The sequence below is a fragment of the Haliotis asinina genome, chromosome 6, assembly GCF_037392515.1.
Source record: "Haliotis asinina isolate JCU_RB_2024 chromosome 6, JCU_Hal_asi_v2, whole genome shotgun sequence".
Lineage (NCBI taxonomy): Eukaryota > Metazoa > Mollusca > Gastropoda > Lepetellida > Haliotidae > Haliotis > Haliotis asinina.
In genome coordinates this window covers 67,229,677-67,244,321 of record NC_090285.1, presented here as the reverse complement: position 1 = coordinate 67,244,321, position 14,645 = coordinate 67,229,677, and the positions used below count along the sequence as shown (strand labels likewise).

The 14,645-nt window shown below is 40.1% G+C and overlaps 2 protein-coding genes across 2 annotated transcripts; one reads left to right on the top strand and one right to left on the bottom strand.

The window, feature by feature from the left end:
• Positions 1 to 324: 324 nt before the first annotated feature.
• On the bottom strand, positions 325 to 4,923 carry LOC137286690 (uncharacterized). Its single transcript, XM_067818668.1, has 8 exons — positions 4,629 to 4,923; positions 3,594 to 3,847; positions 3,060 to 3,206; positions 2,450 to 2,670; positions 1,850 to 2,098; positions 1,334 to 1,508; positions 826 to 971; positions 325 to 625 (listed from the first exon to the last, which is right to left on the bottom strand). Exons 1-8 carry the CDS (start codon positions 4,921 to 4,923, stop codon positions 325 to 327), a joined length of 1,788 nt encoding a protein of 595 aa, XP_067674769.1.
• Positions 4,924 to 7,078: 2,155 nt separating this feature from the next.
• Positions 7,079 to 14,289, top strand: LOC137286475 (uncharacterized). Its single transcript, XM_067818365.1, has 7 exons — positions 7,079 to 7,529; positions 8,218 to 8,471; positions 8,831 to 8,977; positions 9,643 to 9,866; positions 10,946 to 11,194; positions 11,395 to 11,715; positions 12,192 to 14,289. The coding sequence occupies exons 1-7, from the start codon at positions 7,253 to 7,255 to the stop codon at positions 12,487 to 12,489; spliced, it is 1,770 nt and encodes a 589-aa protein (XP_067674466.1). The 5' UTR covers positions 7,079 to 7,252; the 3' UTR covers positions 12,490 to 14,289.
• Positions 14,290 to 14,645: the final 356 nt, after the last annotated feature.

The window sequence follows — 14,645 nt, the reverse complement described above, 5'->3', positions numbered from 1 at the left end:
CTTCCTCATACACCGCACGTCTACACCACCACTTCTGCAAGATCAGAGGACCACTGACACATTAGTTCTCAAGTCCGTGAAATGGGAGCGAAACATGGAAGCCCTTACGTAACACGCGGGGTACATATCTCACAATGGATAGGTACACACGTCACAATTAAATTTCCACGTTGGCATTTAACGTAGTCGCAACACAGGAAAGCACTGGTAGAAACCTCATGCTGATAAACCAGCACAACGCAAAGCCTCATTTGGGGAACAAGGGAGCCCAGGTGGCTATCTGTAATCCACTTGTTAACCTTCCAGAAAACAACGCCCTGACACTCAAGTAGCTGTAGTGGATTTAAAGACAGAACCCAGTCCGTCTTTCTGAATTTGAAATTCCATCTCCTTGATTTCATCCTCAAAGAACTCAGTCGAGTTGGAAGCAAGCATCCCGAAGAGATTGTCCAGCTTGGTGAGGTCGGGTCTGTTGGTCTCCAGGCGATACTGAAGTGGCTTGAACCCTTCCTCCTTCAGTTCCTTCACCATACGCCCTTCCCTGTGCTGCCCCTGCAGGAACGACACGAACACCAACTTGGCCGGGTATACCTCGGCGTGGTACTTCTTGAACAGCGGACAGAACCTGTAACAGGAACCCATCCATCTCTAAAGACTCATATTGGTATTTCAAAGATTCCCTAACTTTATCATTTCATTTTGTCCAGAAAGGGCCCTCATACTGAACCAGACTTCCTTTCCCGTTTTTACTTGCAGATATGCATTATGACATAAACACTGATTCTTTTCAGACAGTTCCCTCAGAGGTTGAGACCTAAGACATACCTGTATCCCTCGTACTCATCCATCTCTTCCTCATCTGTGACGACGATGAACGTCTTCACTACCTCCTGCTCCTTATAGTATGGGAAGAGACTGGCAGCAGGCGCTGTACCCCCCTCTGCCCGTATGGTCACCGCCAACTCCAGGCACTGCAACGCAACCACAACACATTTAAACAACGTTATAAAGGACAAAAGCCCGGCGCAACGAATAATCAGTTCCAGAGGGTGAAAGCGTGTGCAGGAATCCTGTACAACAACCACACAACTGACATGTTCTTCACACTGGAGTTGTAAGATAGGTTCAACAGTTTCAAGGACCCTCTGCCAGGTACTCTCTCTGACTTGGCTTGGTGGGAACGTGGATTTGCAGTTGCAGGTTCATGTGTTCGGAGAGTTCCATGGGTACTCAAATCATCAAAACAAAGTCTGACAATCCTGTCATTCTCAAATATAAGCCAATGTATCCCACCATTCCGTGCATTTATCATAAGCACATAGGTACCACCCACCTGCTCTACGGTCTTTGGCAGGTAGGGAGCGTCCCTGGTCCATTCGTTGAAGAAGACCAGTTTTGCAGAGGTCGCCGCGGTGAGCAGACTGGCGATGATGGTGCTGGTCCGCACTGCAACGTCCATGGAGCCCGAGGCGTCCCCCATCACAACCACTGGGGACTCCAGATTCAATCTGTTGACAGAAACATATGTTATAATGTTACAATATAACCCTGTCTTGCCCGGAAAATGACCTCCGTGCCAATACGGAAACGTGTTAATTACAGGGCAGTCTCTTGGTTAATTATCGGCTCGATCCACTTTGCTTTAGAACGTGCATTTAGGTATCGCCAACAGCAGCCCGAACACAAACTAAGTCACTAACCCATCCCGAGAAACCCAATTCAAACCCTAAATACCCTTCCACCACGCCCAGTTCACTCACTAAGGAATTCCAGACCAGGACTGGATACGTCCCCGACTGAAGAGGCAAAGGTGCCAATAGTACGTGATGAGTTTCTGGACTGTGCTTACTTGATGCTGTTAAGCCTGTCCTCAGCCAATCGCACCAGCGCTGGGTGGAAGCAGGCTTTAGTGGGGTTTTCAATGCGAGGCACGTCCCACCCACTGTAGCTAGGGTCAAAGGGTATGTTCTCTCTGATCATCTTCAGAGTCAGTAGTCTCTCCAGAAGCTTCCCATTGGGCAGAGAAACCTGGTGTCCATCCTCAAGCCTCTCCTTCACCACGGTGTCCACTTCCTGGCACTGCAGGTCCTCGTAGTACCTGAAAACGGCCATTAACAAGATTGAGGATCGCGATATCCCCCTGTCAGGTAATCAGACATACTGACTGGAGATGGTCTTGCAGACTTACAAGAGGAGGATGTACCTGAGCTCTCACACGAAGCGTCCAGTAAGACCTCTCATACCTAAACACGTGAAATAATATTCAATTTCTCATAAATACCCAGATAAAATATTGCATAGGATATACAAGAAAATGGTGTTTTGTTATGGCCACGTATAGCATACCGTTTACCTGCGAGACATTCAGAGTTTCTGCCCTGTCCAGGGCACTAGAATGTTAACATTTCTAACCACGTCCCCCATTTCACACAGCATATGTAGCACCTACCAGAGAATGGTGTCCAGTTTCTCGTATGCAGCCACTCTTGTCTTAGAGTCGGGCGTTAGGCTTTCGACGTGCGCCTTCACCACGCTGTAGGGGATGTCGTACTCCTTCACGAGGTCGTCGACGTTGCCTGGCGTCAGGTTCTGGCACCTCTCCACCATCGTGTTGTCTGGAGCAGGGCCACCATAGCAGAAAGGCAGAAACCATGGCAACGCGGGAAAATCCTGCACAAGATCATAAACTCGTCAGTGCTCAGTCTTGTTAGTACCAGCCTCTTTGAGTAAACTATTATATATTGTTTAGGCAAAATGTCAACGAAATACCATCATTAACATATAATATGTTACTTATAAGTATAAGCTTTAATTCACATTTTCGAGAAAAAAATAATTCTGGTTTGAAGGGAAGTTCAGGGCAAAGGTTCAGAATATTAAAGGGTTATCTCTTTGAACGTACGATAGTGTAAACTCCGCACGGTTTGTAGTACAGATATAGCTATGTATATCCACCTCCTTGGGATCAAATACTATCTGTGTACATTTGCCTCTTGTTCTAACAATATGTCTGTGCATAGAAACTAATTTGGTAATGTAACATAGCTTCGTTCATTTACCTCTTTGGGATTAAAATGACATATGTCTGCAAGTTTCTTCCAGCTTTGTTTGGGGAAGTATAGCGCATAGAACTCCAGCTCCTGGGTGGTGAAGTTCCTCACCCACCTCGTGATGTGTTTGCAGGTGGCACCACTGGCAGAGCCTGTCTGGCAACAAGTCATCAAGCATGTTATATATGAATATACACAACTGTTTTGATCATACGAATAACCTGTGATTATTACAGATGCTTTTCCTATTTCTAAGCACATAATGTAAAAGAAATGTTGATTCTGTTATACGTTACAGTCAGCATCAGGCAGAGGCATGGAAACATCTACTTTCAATGGATTCAGAACACGTGTAAATACAACACAGAAAATGCAATCAGGAACGCCAGATTTCCAATTCGGGTAGGGAATATATTCTTTTTGGTTTTTTCATTCCAACAGTGGTACTCTGCATCGAGAATAATTAACATTAATTATCTCAGTTTTGTTAATATGTTTACTACATACTTTAAACAATTTAAAGATGTCAGCGGTTTTACTTACTGGGGGTTTGATAGCTTTGAGGTTTCCGAGGTCGGCCTTCATTTTCCCCATCTTCTTTTTGCTGACCCTTGCCCCTGACAACAGCAACCGTGTCATTCTTTTCTCAAGGACACGAATCTGTCTCCCCGAGTCCAGCAATGTCAAGGCTTTTAGTACCTCCACCAGACCGAACTGATCCCTGTTCTGGAGAAAGCCGTCTGAGAGGTCGTAATCGTTCCTAGTCCACGCTGCAGCCAACGCTCGCACCCTTGCGTCTGCAATAATAAGAGAAATCTGGTTGAGTATTATTGACAGGGGACCATGGGTTTTGCTGTTCCTTATCAGCAGGTCGACAGAACAGCAAGGTAACCGTACCTCTTCGTCAACTCGTTCGTGAAATGCGCAGAAATCGTCTGAGGCGGCGTTGGTCGCTCTTCCGATTAGTCAGAGATCAGATGATATTATTCATATACTTACTAAAGACGTAACGTAACGATTTGAAACTGTCTTGATATAAGAATTTCTGAGCGTAACACTAACTTAATGTATGGCTGTCTACAACAGACATGTATGTCATTTTTCGCATTCAAATTAAAGGTCATATCCCATACGAATCAGAATTCAATTATATACTTCACTCCTGGCAGAGCTACGTTACCTAAAACAAATAAACAAACAAACAAACAAGCAACAAAAAATTCATTTAACCGATTTCTAGTGCAAGGTAACGTTTTCGGTGATCTTGAGTGAGTGAGTGACTGAGTGTGATTTTACGACGCTTTTAGCAATATTCCTGCAATATAACGGCGGGTGACACCAGAAATAGGGTCCACGTATTGTGCCTATGTAGGGCGTTAATACTGAGTGAGTATTAGTTTAGTTTTACGGCGCTTTTAGCAATATTCCAGCAAAAAAATGGACAAATTGGGAAAACATATATATGCATTCTAATTTCTTGAATACTTTAACATGATCTTAAAGCTGTGTGTTATAGCTTTCATTAGGCTACATATAGACGATACATAATTCGATGATGCAGCAATATATATTACTCACTCTGAGATACCGCCACTCCGCTGTTAGCTAACACCGCCATTGCAGCTGCATAACGTGTTCTGTTTTGCTCCTGTCCTTTCACGTGATCTGCCATACTCACAGTCCCTACAAAATAGTCTTTCGGTTCCTTCTCAATATCCAGATCCTTATTTTCCACCACCTTGTTTTCATCTGTCATTTCCTCCAAGTGCGGTCTCCTTATACCACCTCTCATGGCGCCCCGCCCACCTCGGGACCTACCTCTATATCCCCCACCCCGTCTACCCCTTCCACGGCCTCGTCCACGCCCGCTCATTTCACTGTTCGGTATTAAACGAGGTGTCTTTCACGTTTGTAAATCGTTGATTCCGCTATGTTGCCATATTACAGTATACTGACTGATTCAGCGCTTGAGAACATATTTATATGAACCTACAAATTTGTATCTTGCACAATCAGCGGTCAGATTTCCTGTAGCCAATCAGAGTGATCGAGCTTCCATGACCTAGGGTCAAATATGATGTAGTTCTAAACACGTTTTTATTGTCATGATCGTCGAAGCAGCTTGTGTAAAAATTGCGATCCGTTTACGGCATCCCAGTCACTGTTTCATTTCTCTTAAGTTTCATCATGTAAGCAAGTGTGATTCTATTTTTAACAAATGAGTAAAATAATACGTACATGCTACATGCCTGTTACACCATATTCCGAAACAGTTACTAGATGTATTCAACAGAATTATTCAGATTTGAAAAAAAAATGCACACTAAAATCACTGTGACAATGTTTTGTTTATTTTTACGCAAACAAGTATTATAAATACGTTGGCCCAACACTGACAAACGTTGGTTCAACTATGAATACTATCTGGGTTCTTGGTGGCCTTTCATTGAGTACCTAATTCTTAAGTTCATATATTAGCAAATGATTACATTTTCTTATTAAAGACAAGAAAAGAAGATACAGTTGTACCCCGCTTCTTCGAATTCAGCACTTCACCATCTACGCATGACCATCAGTCACTTTTGTCTTTGTCATATTTGTTATTCATGACAGTAACCCTGTATGAGTAGTGATATTCAGTATTGTGTAATAAATTCAATAACTTCTCCATGTGCACACAAAATGATTAGCAACAGCGGAAACTAAAATGTAGTATACACATGATGTTTGGTCGGTGCCACGTTGATGCATGTATTAGCTAGTATATTGTGAAAACAATAACTATGATGTTTGGTCGCTGCCACGTTGATGCATGTATTAGCTAGTATATTGTGAAAACAATAACTATGATGTTTGGTCGCTGCCACGTTGATGCATGTATTAGCTAGTATATTGTGAAAACAATAACTATGATGTTTGGTCGCTGCCACGTTGATGCATGTATTAGCTAGTATATTGTGAAAACAATAACTATGATGTTTGGTCGCTGACACGTTGATGCATGTATTAGCTAGTATATTGTGAAAACAATAATTATGATGTTTATACTGATTCACTTATGTCTGGTTGTAGTCTGTTAAATGAAAAAAAAATGAATGAAAGAAAACGAACGAACGAAAAAAAAGAAACCTAAACAAACAAATAGAGAGGTAAAAATATCTGGTTCAGTAACAACTGTAGTTTTTAGCAGTATTGCGTCTCAGTAGTTTAATGTAACGAAAAGTACTGAGGATAAGTTTACTAGCTTATAGACTGAAGACATATGACTGAGTCAAAGTCTCCATTGATGCCACCACATCTTTGAAATGTCACTTAGATATAGCTGAACAAAGTTATTACTTCCATATCATAAGCATACTTATATAGCATAGGTTTGACCGAGTTCCACATGTATGCAATAGATATATATAGCGTGCAGACCGTGCGCGGTTAACCGCGATATATTACAGCTGCCATCATGTACAGAGAAGTACTGCGTTCTTCACAATCCAGATAGGACAAGCTTGCTAAATATTTAATTGTAATACACATCACACTCTTCCTTCATTACAAATTGGTGGGCAGTATTTTAAAACAATTCATAAAAGCAACAGTACTTGTTTTCAACCCCCCCTTTTTGTGTGATTTTTGATGGACCAGTTTATAATTTCTATTGATTTGTTACTATTGTTGCATGTTTATCTGCAGATTTCTCGAGTAGAATTCAAATTCCCCAATCTAAAATATTTCTACTCTCATTGTAATGATGTTCGAGGAGGTTCTTTTCGTCTTCTAACACGTCAGGGTAAAATTCGTACTGACGAAAGATAAACGTAATTTCTTGAATGAACCCGCGTATGTATATTCCTACGCATCAAACCGCGCACGTTTGAAACGTAATCTCTGCGTTGGAATACATTACAGCTTATAAATGTGTTAATATTCTGTATGATATAATTACTTTTAAGCGTATATTTATAGAATGTGCATGGCAGTAATATGATGCAAACCTATGTGACCGAACTATATCTATGCGCGGAGTTCCGAGTGTTGCCAGGTACGCGAGTTGTTGACATGTTGTTGTGCAAGGCACACTTGATTATAAACACGACCATGCGGTTGTTGCCCACAGTTTGCTGACGAGAGATACTTAGAACGCGGGCACCACATACATGACCGATTAGGACACCTCGTATAGTTTTCTACAGTTGTCACATTTCATAATGGCGAGAGGACGAGGCCGTGGTCGTGGACGTGGGGGTGCTCGAGGTGGGCGTGGTCGTAGTAGAGGAAGCCGAGGGAGATTTGCATCCGCCTCAAATCAAGTTAAAGATGAGCAAGTCAGTGCTCCAAAACAGTTCGACATCGAGACGAATCCAAATGACTACTTCACAGGCACCGCGTCGGTGGCTCAACACATCCAGGGTCAGACAGACAACCTGGACAGGTACGCTGCTACTATGGCAGTTCTCAGGAAGAATGGGGTGGCAGTGGCGCAAAGTGAGTGCAAATTGCTGACGTCAACTTTAATTTTTGATGAATCAGCATAATTTTGTGTGTACACATTTTTTTATTTAAATGAATGGTTTTTCAGTCTGTACTAAATCAAAGATCTGCTCTGGATATTTCTCCTTCACACACACACACGCACACACACACACACACACACACGCACACAGAAACATACAAGGTACATAATGTATATGTATATGTGTGTGTGTGCGCGCGCGCGCGAGTGCGTGTGTGTATATAATTTGTTAATTCTATATATTCTATTTATAGGATATAGAGTAATACTGTATCTAGGACAGACCTTTGATGTAGTACATATTGAAAAGACAATCATTTAAATATATAATAATATATATTATTCTGAAAGTCCGTTTTATTGATTTATTGAGTAGTTGTCTCTTTAACTGATCAGCAAATAAAGAAAAACTACTTGCAGATATATATTTTGATGAAATCTTATGAGAAAAATAATTCATGACAAAGAGTAAAGAGATCTGTCCTTTCTTCAAACATTTATTCTGAAGTTGTACAGGGCACTAGACAAGTCAGATATATATATCTAATATTAATCATTATGAAGGTGTCTCAATGACTACATATTTTCTAGAAGTTTGCATGGCATTCTGTAAAAAACACCAAATCAAACTAACAACACAAACTGTATTGTGAATTGCAGATGCCTGTGTTCGAGCTTTGACTGCAGCATGGGCACGGCATGACTATAAGCTTGCTGATGCCTTTCTCCAGAACAGAGAGCAGTTTGGACTAGTTGAGGTTTTGAAGGCCTTAACTTTACTTGACTCGGGAAGGAGAGTGCGTGTTCTGGAGAAAAAGCTCAAAAGGTTGCAGCTCACAGGGTCAAAGATCAGCAAGAAGAAATTTGGAAAACTGAAGTCAGACATTGACAACCTTAATGCAATAAAACCACCAGTAAGTAATGCCAGTTTTGTCTCCCTTGATGTGTTGCACCAATAATAGAAAATGCAAGCAACAGTCTCAACACTGCACTACCACTGGACGCAAAGATCCCAATAAAACCTTTATCAAAAATTGTTTGATGGAAAAGTATTTGCAGATGAGGATAGCATTCTTCATCGACTCAAAATTTGAAGTGCAGTCTCTTCGTAATCAGCATTATCTTAGTGTGCATGTGTTAAACTCAATATTCTGATGCATGTGAGATTGAAACCTATGTCAGGTAGTAAAAACTGAAATTTAAAAGAAATGGTCAGATTGATACATATGAAGGCAGACCATGAAATTTATACTTATGATGATTTTGTTTGCAGCAAGGGTCAGCAAGTGGGGCAGTGTGTAAACATGTCCAGGCATGGGTGAGGACCTTCACCAAGGAGGAGCTCGAGTTCTATGCTCTCCACTACCCTAAAGATCCGTGGAAGAAACTGGCTGATATCTGTCACTTCAACCCCAAAACAGTAAGTCTGATTATGTGTCAGAAGACAATAGTCTCTCATACAGACCCTGACACAAACATCCAAGAAAGCACTCACAAGTCTAGAATATGTCGCAAGTCCAGATTTCAACAGAATCTGAAAGTGGAGAGAGTCTCAGGCTCCTTTTCATTATAATATGTTTTTTATTTTATGAATATTTTTTTCTGTATAATATGTTTTATTTATGTTAAGTCTAAAGATAGGTTTAATGTCAATATTTAATATTTTGTCCAAACATTAACAATACAGAAGGGTTTACATATATGATGCTGGATGCACTGTCATGTGGTTCATAGGTTTGTGGTTACACATGAATCATAGTATTCAGTACGCATGCCTATGTACGAAACAACATCAGCAAACATAAATCATATACATTCACTGTGTTTATCACATCACTTTCTAAATGCACAATTTCATAAGTGTAAAATGTGCTCCAACCTCCACAGATTATGAGGTACAGTGCTTCCTGTGTTGGAAAACATCTGGCAGTGTTGAGTTGTCATTGGTGTAGTGCCAGGGTTGATTGTTCCAGACAGGCTGCGGTGATAGGTCTGGTTATATGGTGGAGTACAAGATTCATTTACTCATATCACTTATCGGTTTATCATTTTCACTCAATAGAAAACACATTTTTTGTGTTGCAGGATTTTGAAGCGTTGCCATGGTTCTTGCCATACTGTTTTGGAGAAAATCCCCCAAGTGGATCAATGGTGGAGAGGTGTCGGGACATAACCGAGGCCAATGTCAACGACCTCATCACGGAGTATGATGTCCCATACACGCATATCAAGGAACACAAGGCCAAGCTAACAGACAACTCGAAAGCCAGATTGGCTGCATATGAGTCAAAACTGGATACAGTGTTATGGTAAAATAAACCTTTCATGCAAAAAATTGTATACCTTGGCTCTCCAAGGTACAGTGTCGTCAGGTTACAATAACATTACCACACAGAAGCGTCAAAACTTTGGGTTAAGTGATGAGACAAGTTTAACTTAACTGGCAAGAGCATATTCAGAAACTATGTTGATGAAAAACAAACATGTTGGTTTTAATTTGATTGTCTCGCCCATCTATCCACCAACATTTTAAATCTCAAACTAATAAATGATTAATATCAACAATTTAGCTTCTTATTTATTCTAATTTCGCGAAAAATATATTATTTGAACATATATCTCTCATTTGAAATGGAATGTCTTATGATGCTTAATTGTATTTATATATTTAAATATTTTATGAAAGAGTTGAGATTGAAACACACATTATCTCTGTCATTGTGTAGACTCAGTCACCCTGTATTCTGGGTCACACACAAACTTGGTTCTGATTGTTACATTGTAGGCAGTTTATCTGTCATTGCATATATCTTTGTTCATGCTGTCAGTCATTCATGCTTCTCGTCTTGTCAGCTTACCGAGTTGATACTGATGGAGTGAGTGAGGGAGTGAGTTTAGTTTTACACCGCTCTCAGCAATATTCCAGCTATATGGTGGAGGTTTGCAAATAATATTGAGCCTGGACCAGACAGTCCAGTGGTCAACAGCAGTACCATCAATCTGTGCAAATTGGAACCTGTGACATGTGCCCAGCAAGTCGGCGAGCTTGACCTCCCGATCCCATCAGTCACCTCTTATGACTAGCAGAGTCACCTTTTATGGCAAGCATGGGTTGTTGAAGGCCTATTCTACCCCTGGCCTTCATGGGTCTGACACTGATGGAACATCGAGAGTACACCAGCATAAAACAACAGTCATTCCCCATATGACCCACACAACTAATGTCCTTGAGATAGGAAATGGATTTATAGTCGCATTAGTTAAATGAAATCTGTGAAACGGGGTAATGAAGTGAAATGTTAGGATCATCTATTTTCAATTTTGACAGAGTGTCCAACCAATGCAATGTAAAAACTGTACTTATGTTGTACTGTTTGTCTTCCCTTAGGTGGTATGAAGATCTTCAGTGCATGGATGTGGATAAGATTATAGAGGAGAGACTTGAAGCAGGCGAGACTGTTAATCTGGCCAATGGGAAACTGTTGGAAAGATTATTGACCCTGAAGATAATCCGCGAGAACATCCAGACACGTTCATATTACAGCACAGGCCCCCCAACAAGGGAGGCAAACCCAACTAAAGTCTGTTTTCTCCCCAAACTGATCCCCATGGCTGAAACAAGACTGACATCAATCAAGTAAGTTATGTGTGTAGTACTCATGTACAACTCCAGAGATAAGTTCAACGCCTGTTATTGGTTCAACTCTGTTAAAAGTCAAACTCTAATTCCTGAGAGAGATGGAAGTCCAGTTAAGTTGAAAACAGAACTTTACAATTTACCCTTAGGCTTTAAGAATATGTTAGAATCACTTATTCATTATCTGTACTTTTCTTTAGACTTCCCCTGGAGTCCCCGATTGTTGTGATTGGTGACGCATCTGGCTCCATGCAGGTCGCCATTCGGACCAGCACAATCATCGCAAGTCTGCTGACTGCCATCTGCTCAGCCAGACTAGTCTTCTTCAACAATGAAAATCGTGAAGCACCATACTTGCCCAAGACCATCGACCAAGTGCTAGAGCTGGCAGTTACCACCAACGCAGGAGGGGGAACAACTCCTGCCGCTAGCTTGTGGCCATTCTATGAGAAGAAAGAGGTAGTGAAGACATTCATCATGGTAACAGACGAAGAGGAGAATGGGAAAGTTCAGAATATGAAGTAAGTGGAACGATGATGATTTGTACCTTGAAACATTGACTCTGAAGATTATGAGACATATGTTTAGGTGTAAGTACAAATCCTGATGAATGTGAACTTGTAAATAATCTCCTGTTTTGGTTTTAGCTATGTTGTTTATAGTGGGCAGTCCTAAATGTGAAGATGGATGAATGAACGTTGACACAATTACTTATAAATTTCAGTGTCATAAATGGCTTGAGGAGCTGTGTTCCTTTGACTTTCTGAAAGGCCACAGGAAAAAGAATTACTGTGTTAAAAGTTAAGTTTATATATGAGATCAGTGAAATGACCAAGTTGTAGCTTGGTGAGGAGAAAGGAAGTGGTTTTACCCACGACTAATTTGTTTGTAAATTAACTTCAATGAAAACTGATTTGGGGGTTACATTGATCTTGCCTTTGTTAGATATTTTTTGATAGCTTGGTGATTGATGAATTTCACCATAATTTCATTTCAGTTTTGCTGAGCTGTACAAGAAGTATCATGATGAAGTATTTCCTGCAAAGCTGGTCTTCGTGTCCTTCCTCCGTTCCCAGCATGCAAAGGGGCAAATGGTGACTGAACTTCAGGAAGCTGGATTCCGGCCACTCCAGTTCAAACTGGAAGGAAGCCGTCCTGACCTGACCAAACTGGACAATCTGTTTGGGCTGCTGTCATCTGATTCTGCTTCATTCAAGGATGAAATCACAGAAATGCAGGAGGACATCCAGAAATTGGGACTGGTCGAGGTCTTCAAGAAGATCAAGACTGAGTGATATGAGTGTGGAGGTCACTACCTGAACAATATCCTTGGTCAGCTGCCCTGTAAAGGAGTTACAACAGCTGTAGTGCAGCTCTTGTATTAACTCTATAGAAATGATTCCACTCAATTAGAGTAGCTCTGTGTTCAGATTTACGAGCTGCAGCACAACAGCTTTCATTAACCTGTTTTGATGCATCTGTTTAGGGGGAAACATAAGTGTCATGACAGTTAAAGTGAAACAATGTTCTGTAGTCTTCATTTACACACATATTGAACAGCTTACGCACAGAGTTTCCATGCATATTACTAAATATTCCAACCCAAAATGTATGTTTGGCGTATATTTTATTGTAGAGTCATGGACATGTCCAGGTGGGTGGACACAGGTTCGTCGTAACTCCATTATTGTTATATTCAATAGTTTACATGCATATTCAATAGTTTACATGCATATTCAATAGTTTACATGCATATTCAATATTTTACATACATATTGCACTGTTTAGGTGCATATTCAATAGTTTACATAAATATTGCACAGTTTATACACAACAGTGAGTTGAACAATACATGACAAAATGTATTAAATGAGCTAATATTGTGTAATTTTGTGTAAATATCAATCAGTCTTTCATTTCATCAGTGTAATGAGCCCAATGCACACGTTCACAACAATGGCAGTTGCCAGGGATAAGACTTGTAAATACTGTAAAAATAAATAGTGTACATAGCAAGTGATGGTTACAAGGCAGCATTTGTCAGTTTAAATGCAAGACATTTTGGGGAAAACATCTGTCTGTGTTATGTTGCAAAGCTGGATATGCTTTTTTTTGTTGTCAATTAGTTTTCTCAAGCAATTTTGTGATGTTAGACAAAACTATACTATCTCCACAGTAACAGCAATTCAAAACGTTGCTGATAATTTGATATATACTTTTTTTGCATCTCCCATTACAACTTGGGAAATTAATTTCACGAGTTAAGTTTACCATTCCTTCATCTAAAAGTCATTCATTTTTAATAGACCCCTAGTCACCATCTTTGGTTCAAAGGGAGATAACTTTTGTAATGCATTCAGTTGCATACCATGCCTTCGTCTGATAAGTCATTTATCTTTAATAGACTCCTGGGCACCATATTTGTTTTAGGGGGAGATAATTTTTGTAATGCATTTAGTTGCATACCATGAACAACTGTTAAGTGCTTTTTCAGATGGAAGTAATTATGAACTAAAAGGTTTTTGTTTTGATATTTATATTTTATTGAATTGAGTCTAATGGATGATTCATGACAGCATGTTCATAGTTTTGTGTTTGGTGATTGCTTTGTATGTAAGCAGTGTCCATGATTTAAGAAGGAATTAGCATCATCTGAAGTTGAATATGTACATGTGTTAAAAGTCTAACTTAGGTGTTGCTACTATGCTTTTGAATGTGATTTACAACTGAATAGCTATTTTGTTTAGAAAATTTTGTGGTTGTGTACAACTTTCGCATATTTGTTTTTTGAGTATGGATGAAATGGCTGATCTTCAACATATTTTATGTCTTCATTAATCATCATAAATAAATTATGTATATAAGTATATAATTTATACACAATAGCTGCTCTGATGTATGATTTGTTCTCTATTTACTGTGATAATTATGTATTGTGTTAAATCCGCAGTGCTGTACATTTGTGCTGGAATGATCACATGTCATGAACCTATTTAAATGTATAGTATTCTTTGTGATACGTTTTATACTCATTCAGTATATGTTTTTCACATTTTACCTCAGGGCCACCTTGGATAACAAACAGGTTAAAATTATGAGCATGCTTTGTTCTCTTTGTACATTTGGCAGTATCAAACACATCGTGCAACATGCAACTAGTAAGGAAGACAAGGTTTGTATGTGTCACTGCTATCCATGTGGCATGTCCACTATCTGTGGTATCATTGTGGCATGTCCACTATCTGTGGTATCATTGTGGCAGGTCCACTATCTGTGGTATCATTGTGGCAGGTCCACTATCTGTGGTATCATTGTGGCATGCCCACTATCTGTGACATCTTTGTGGGATGTCCCCTATCTCTGATATTGTGGCATGGCCACTCTCTGTGATATCATTGTGGCATGTCCACAATCTGTGACATCTTTGAGTCATGTCCTCTGTGATATCATT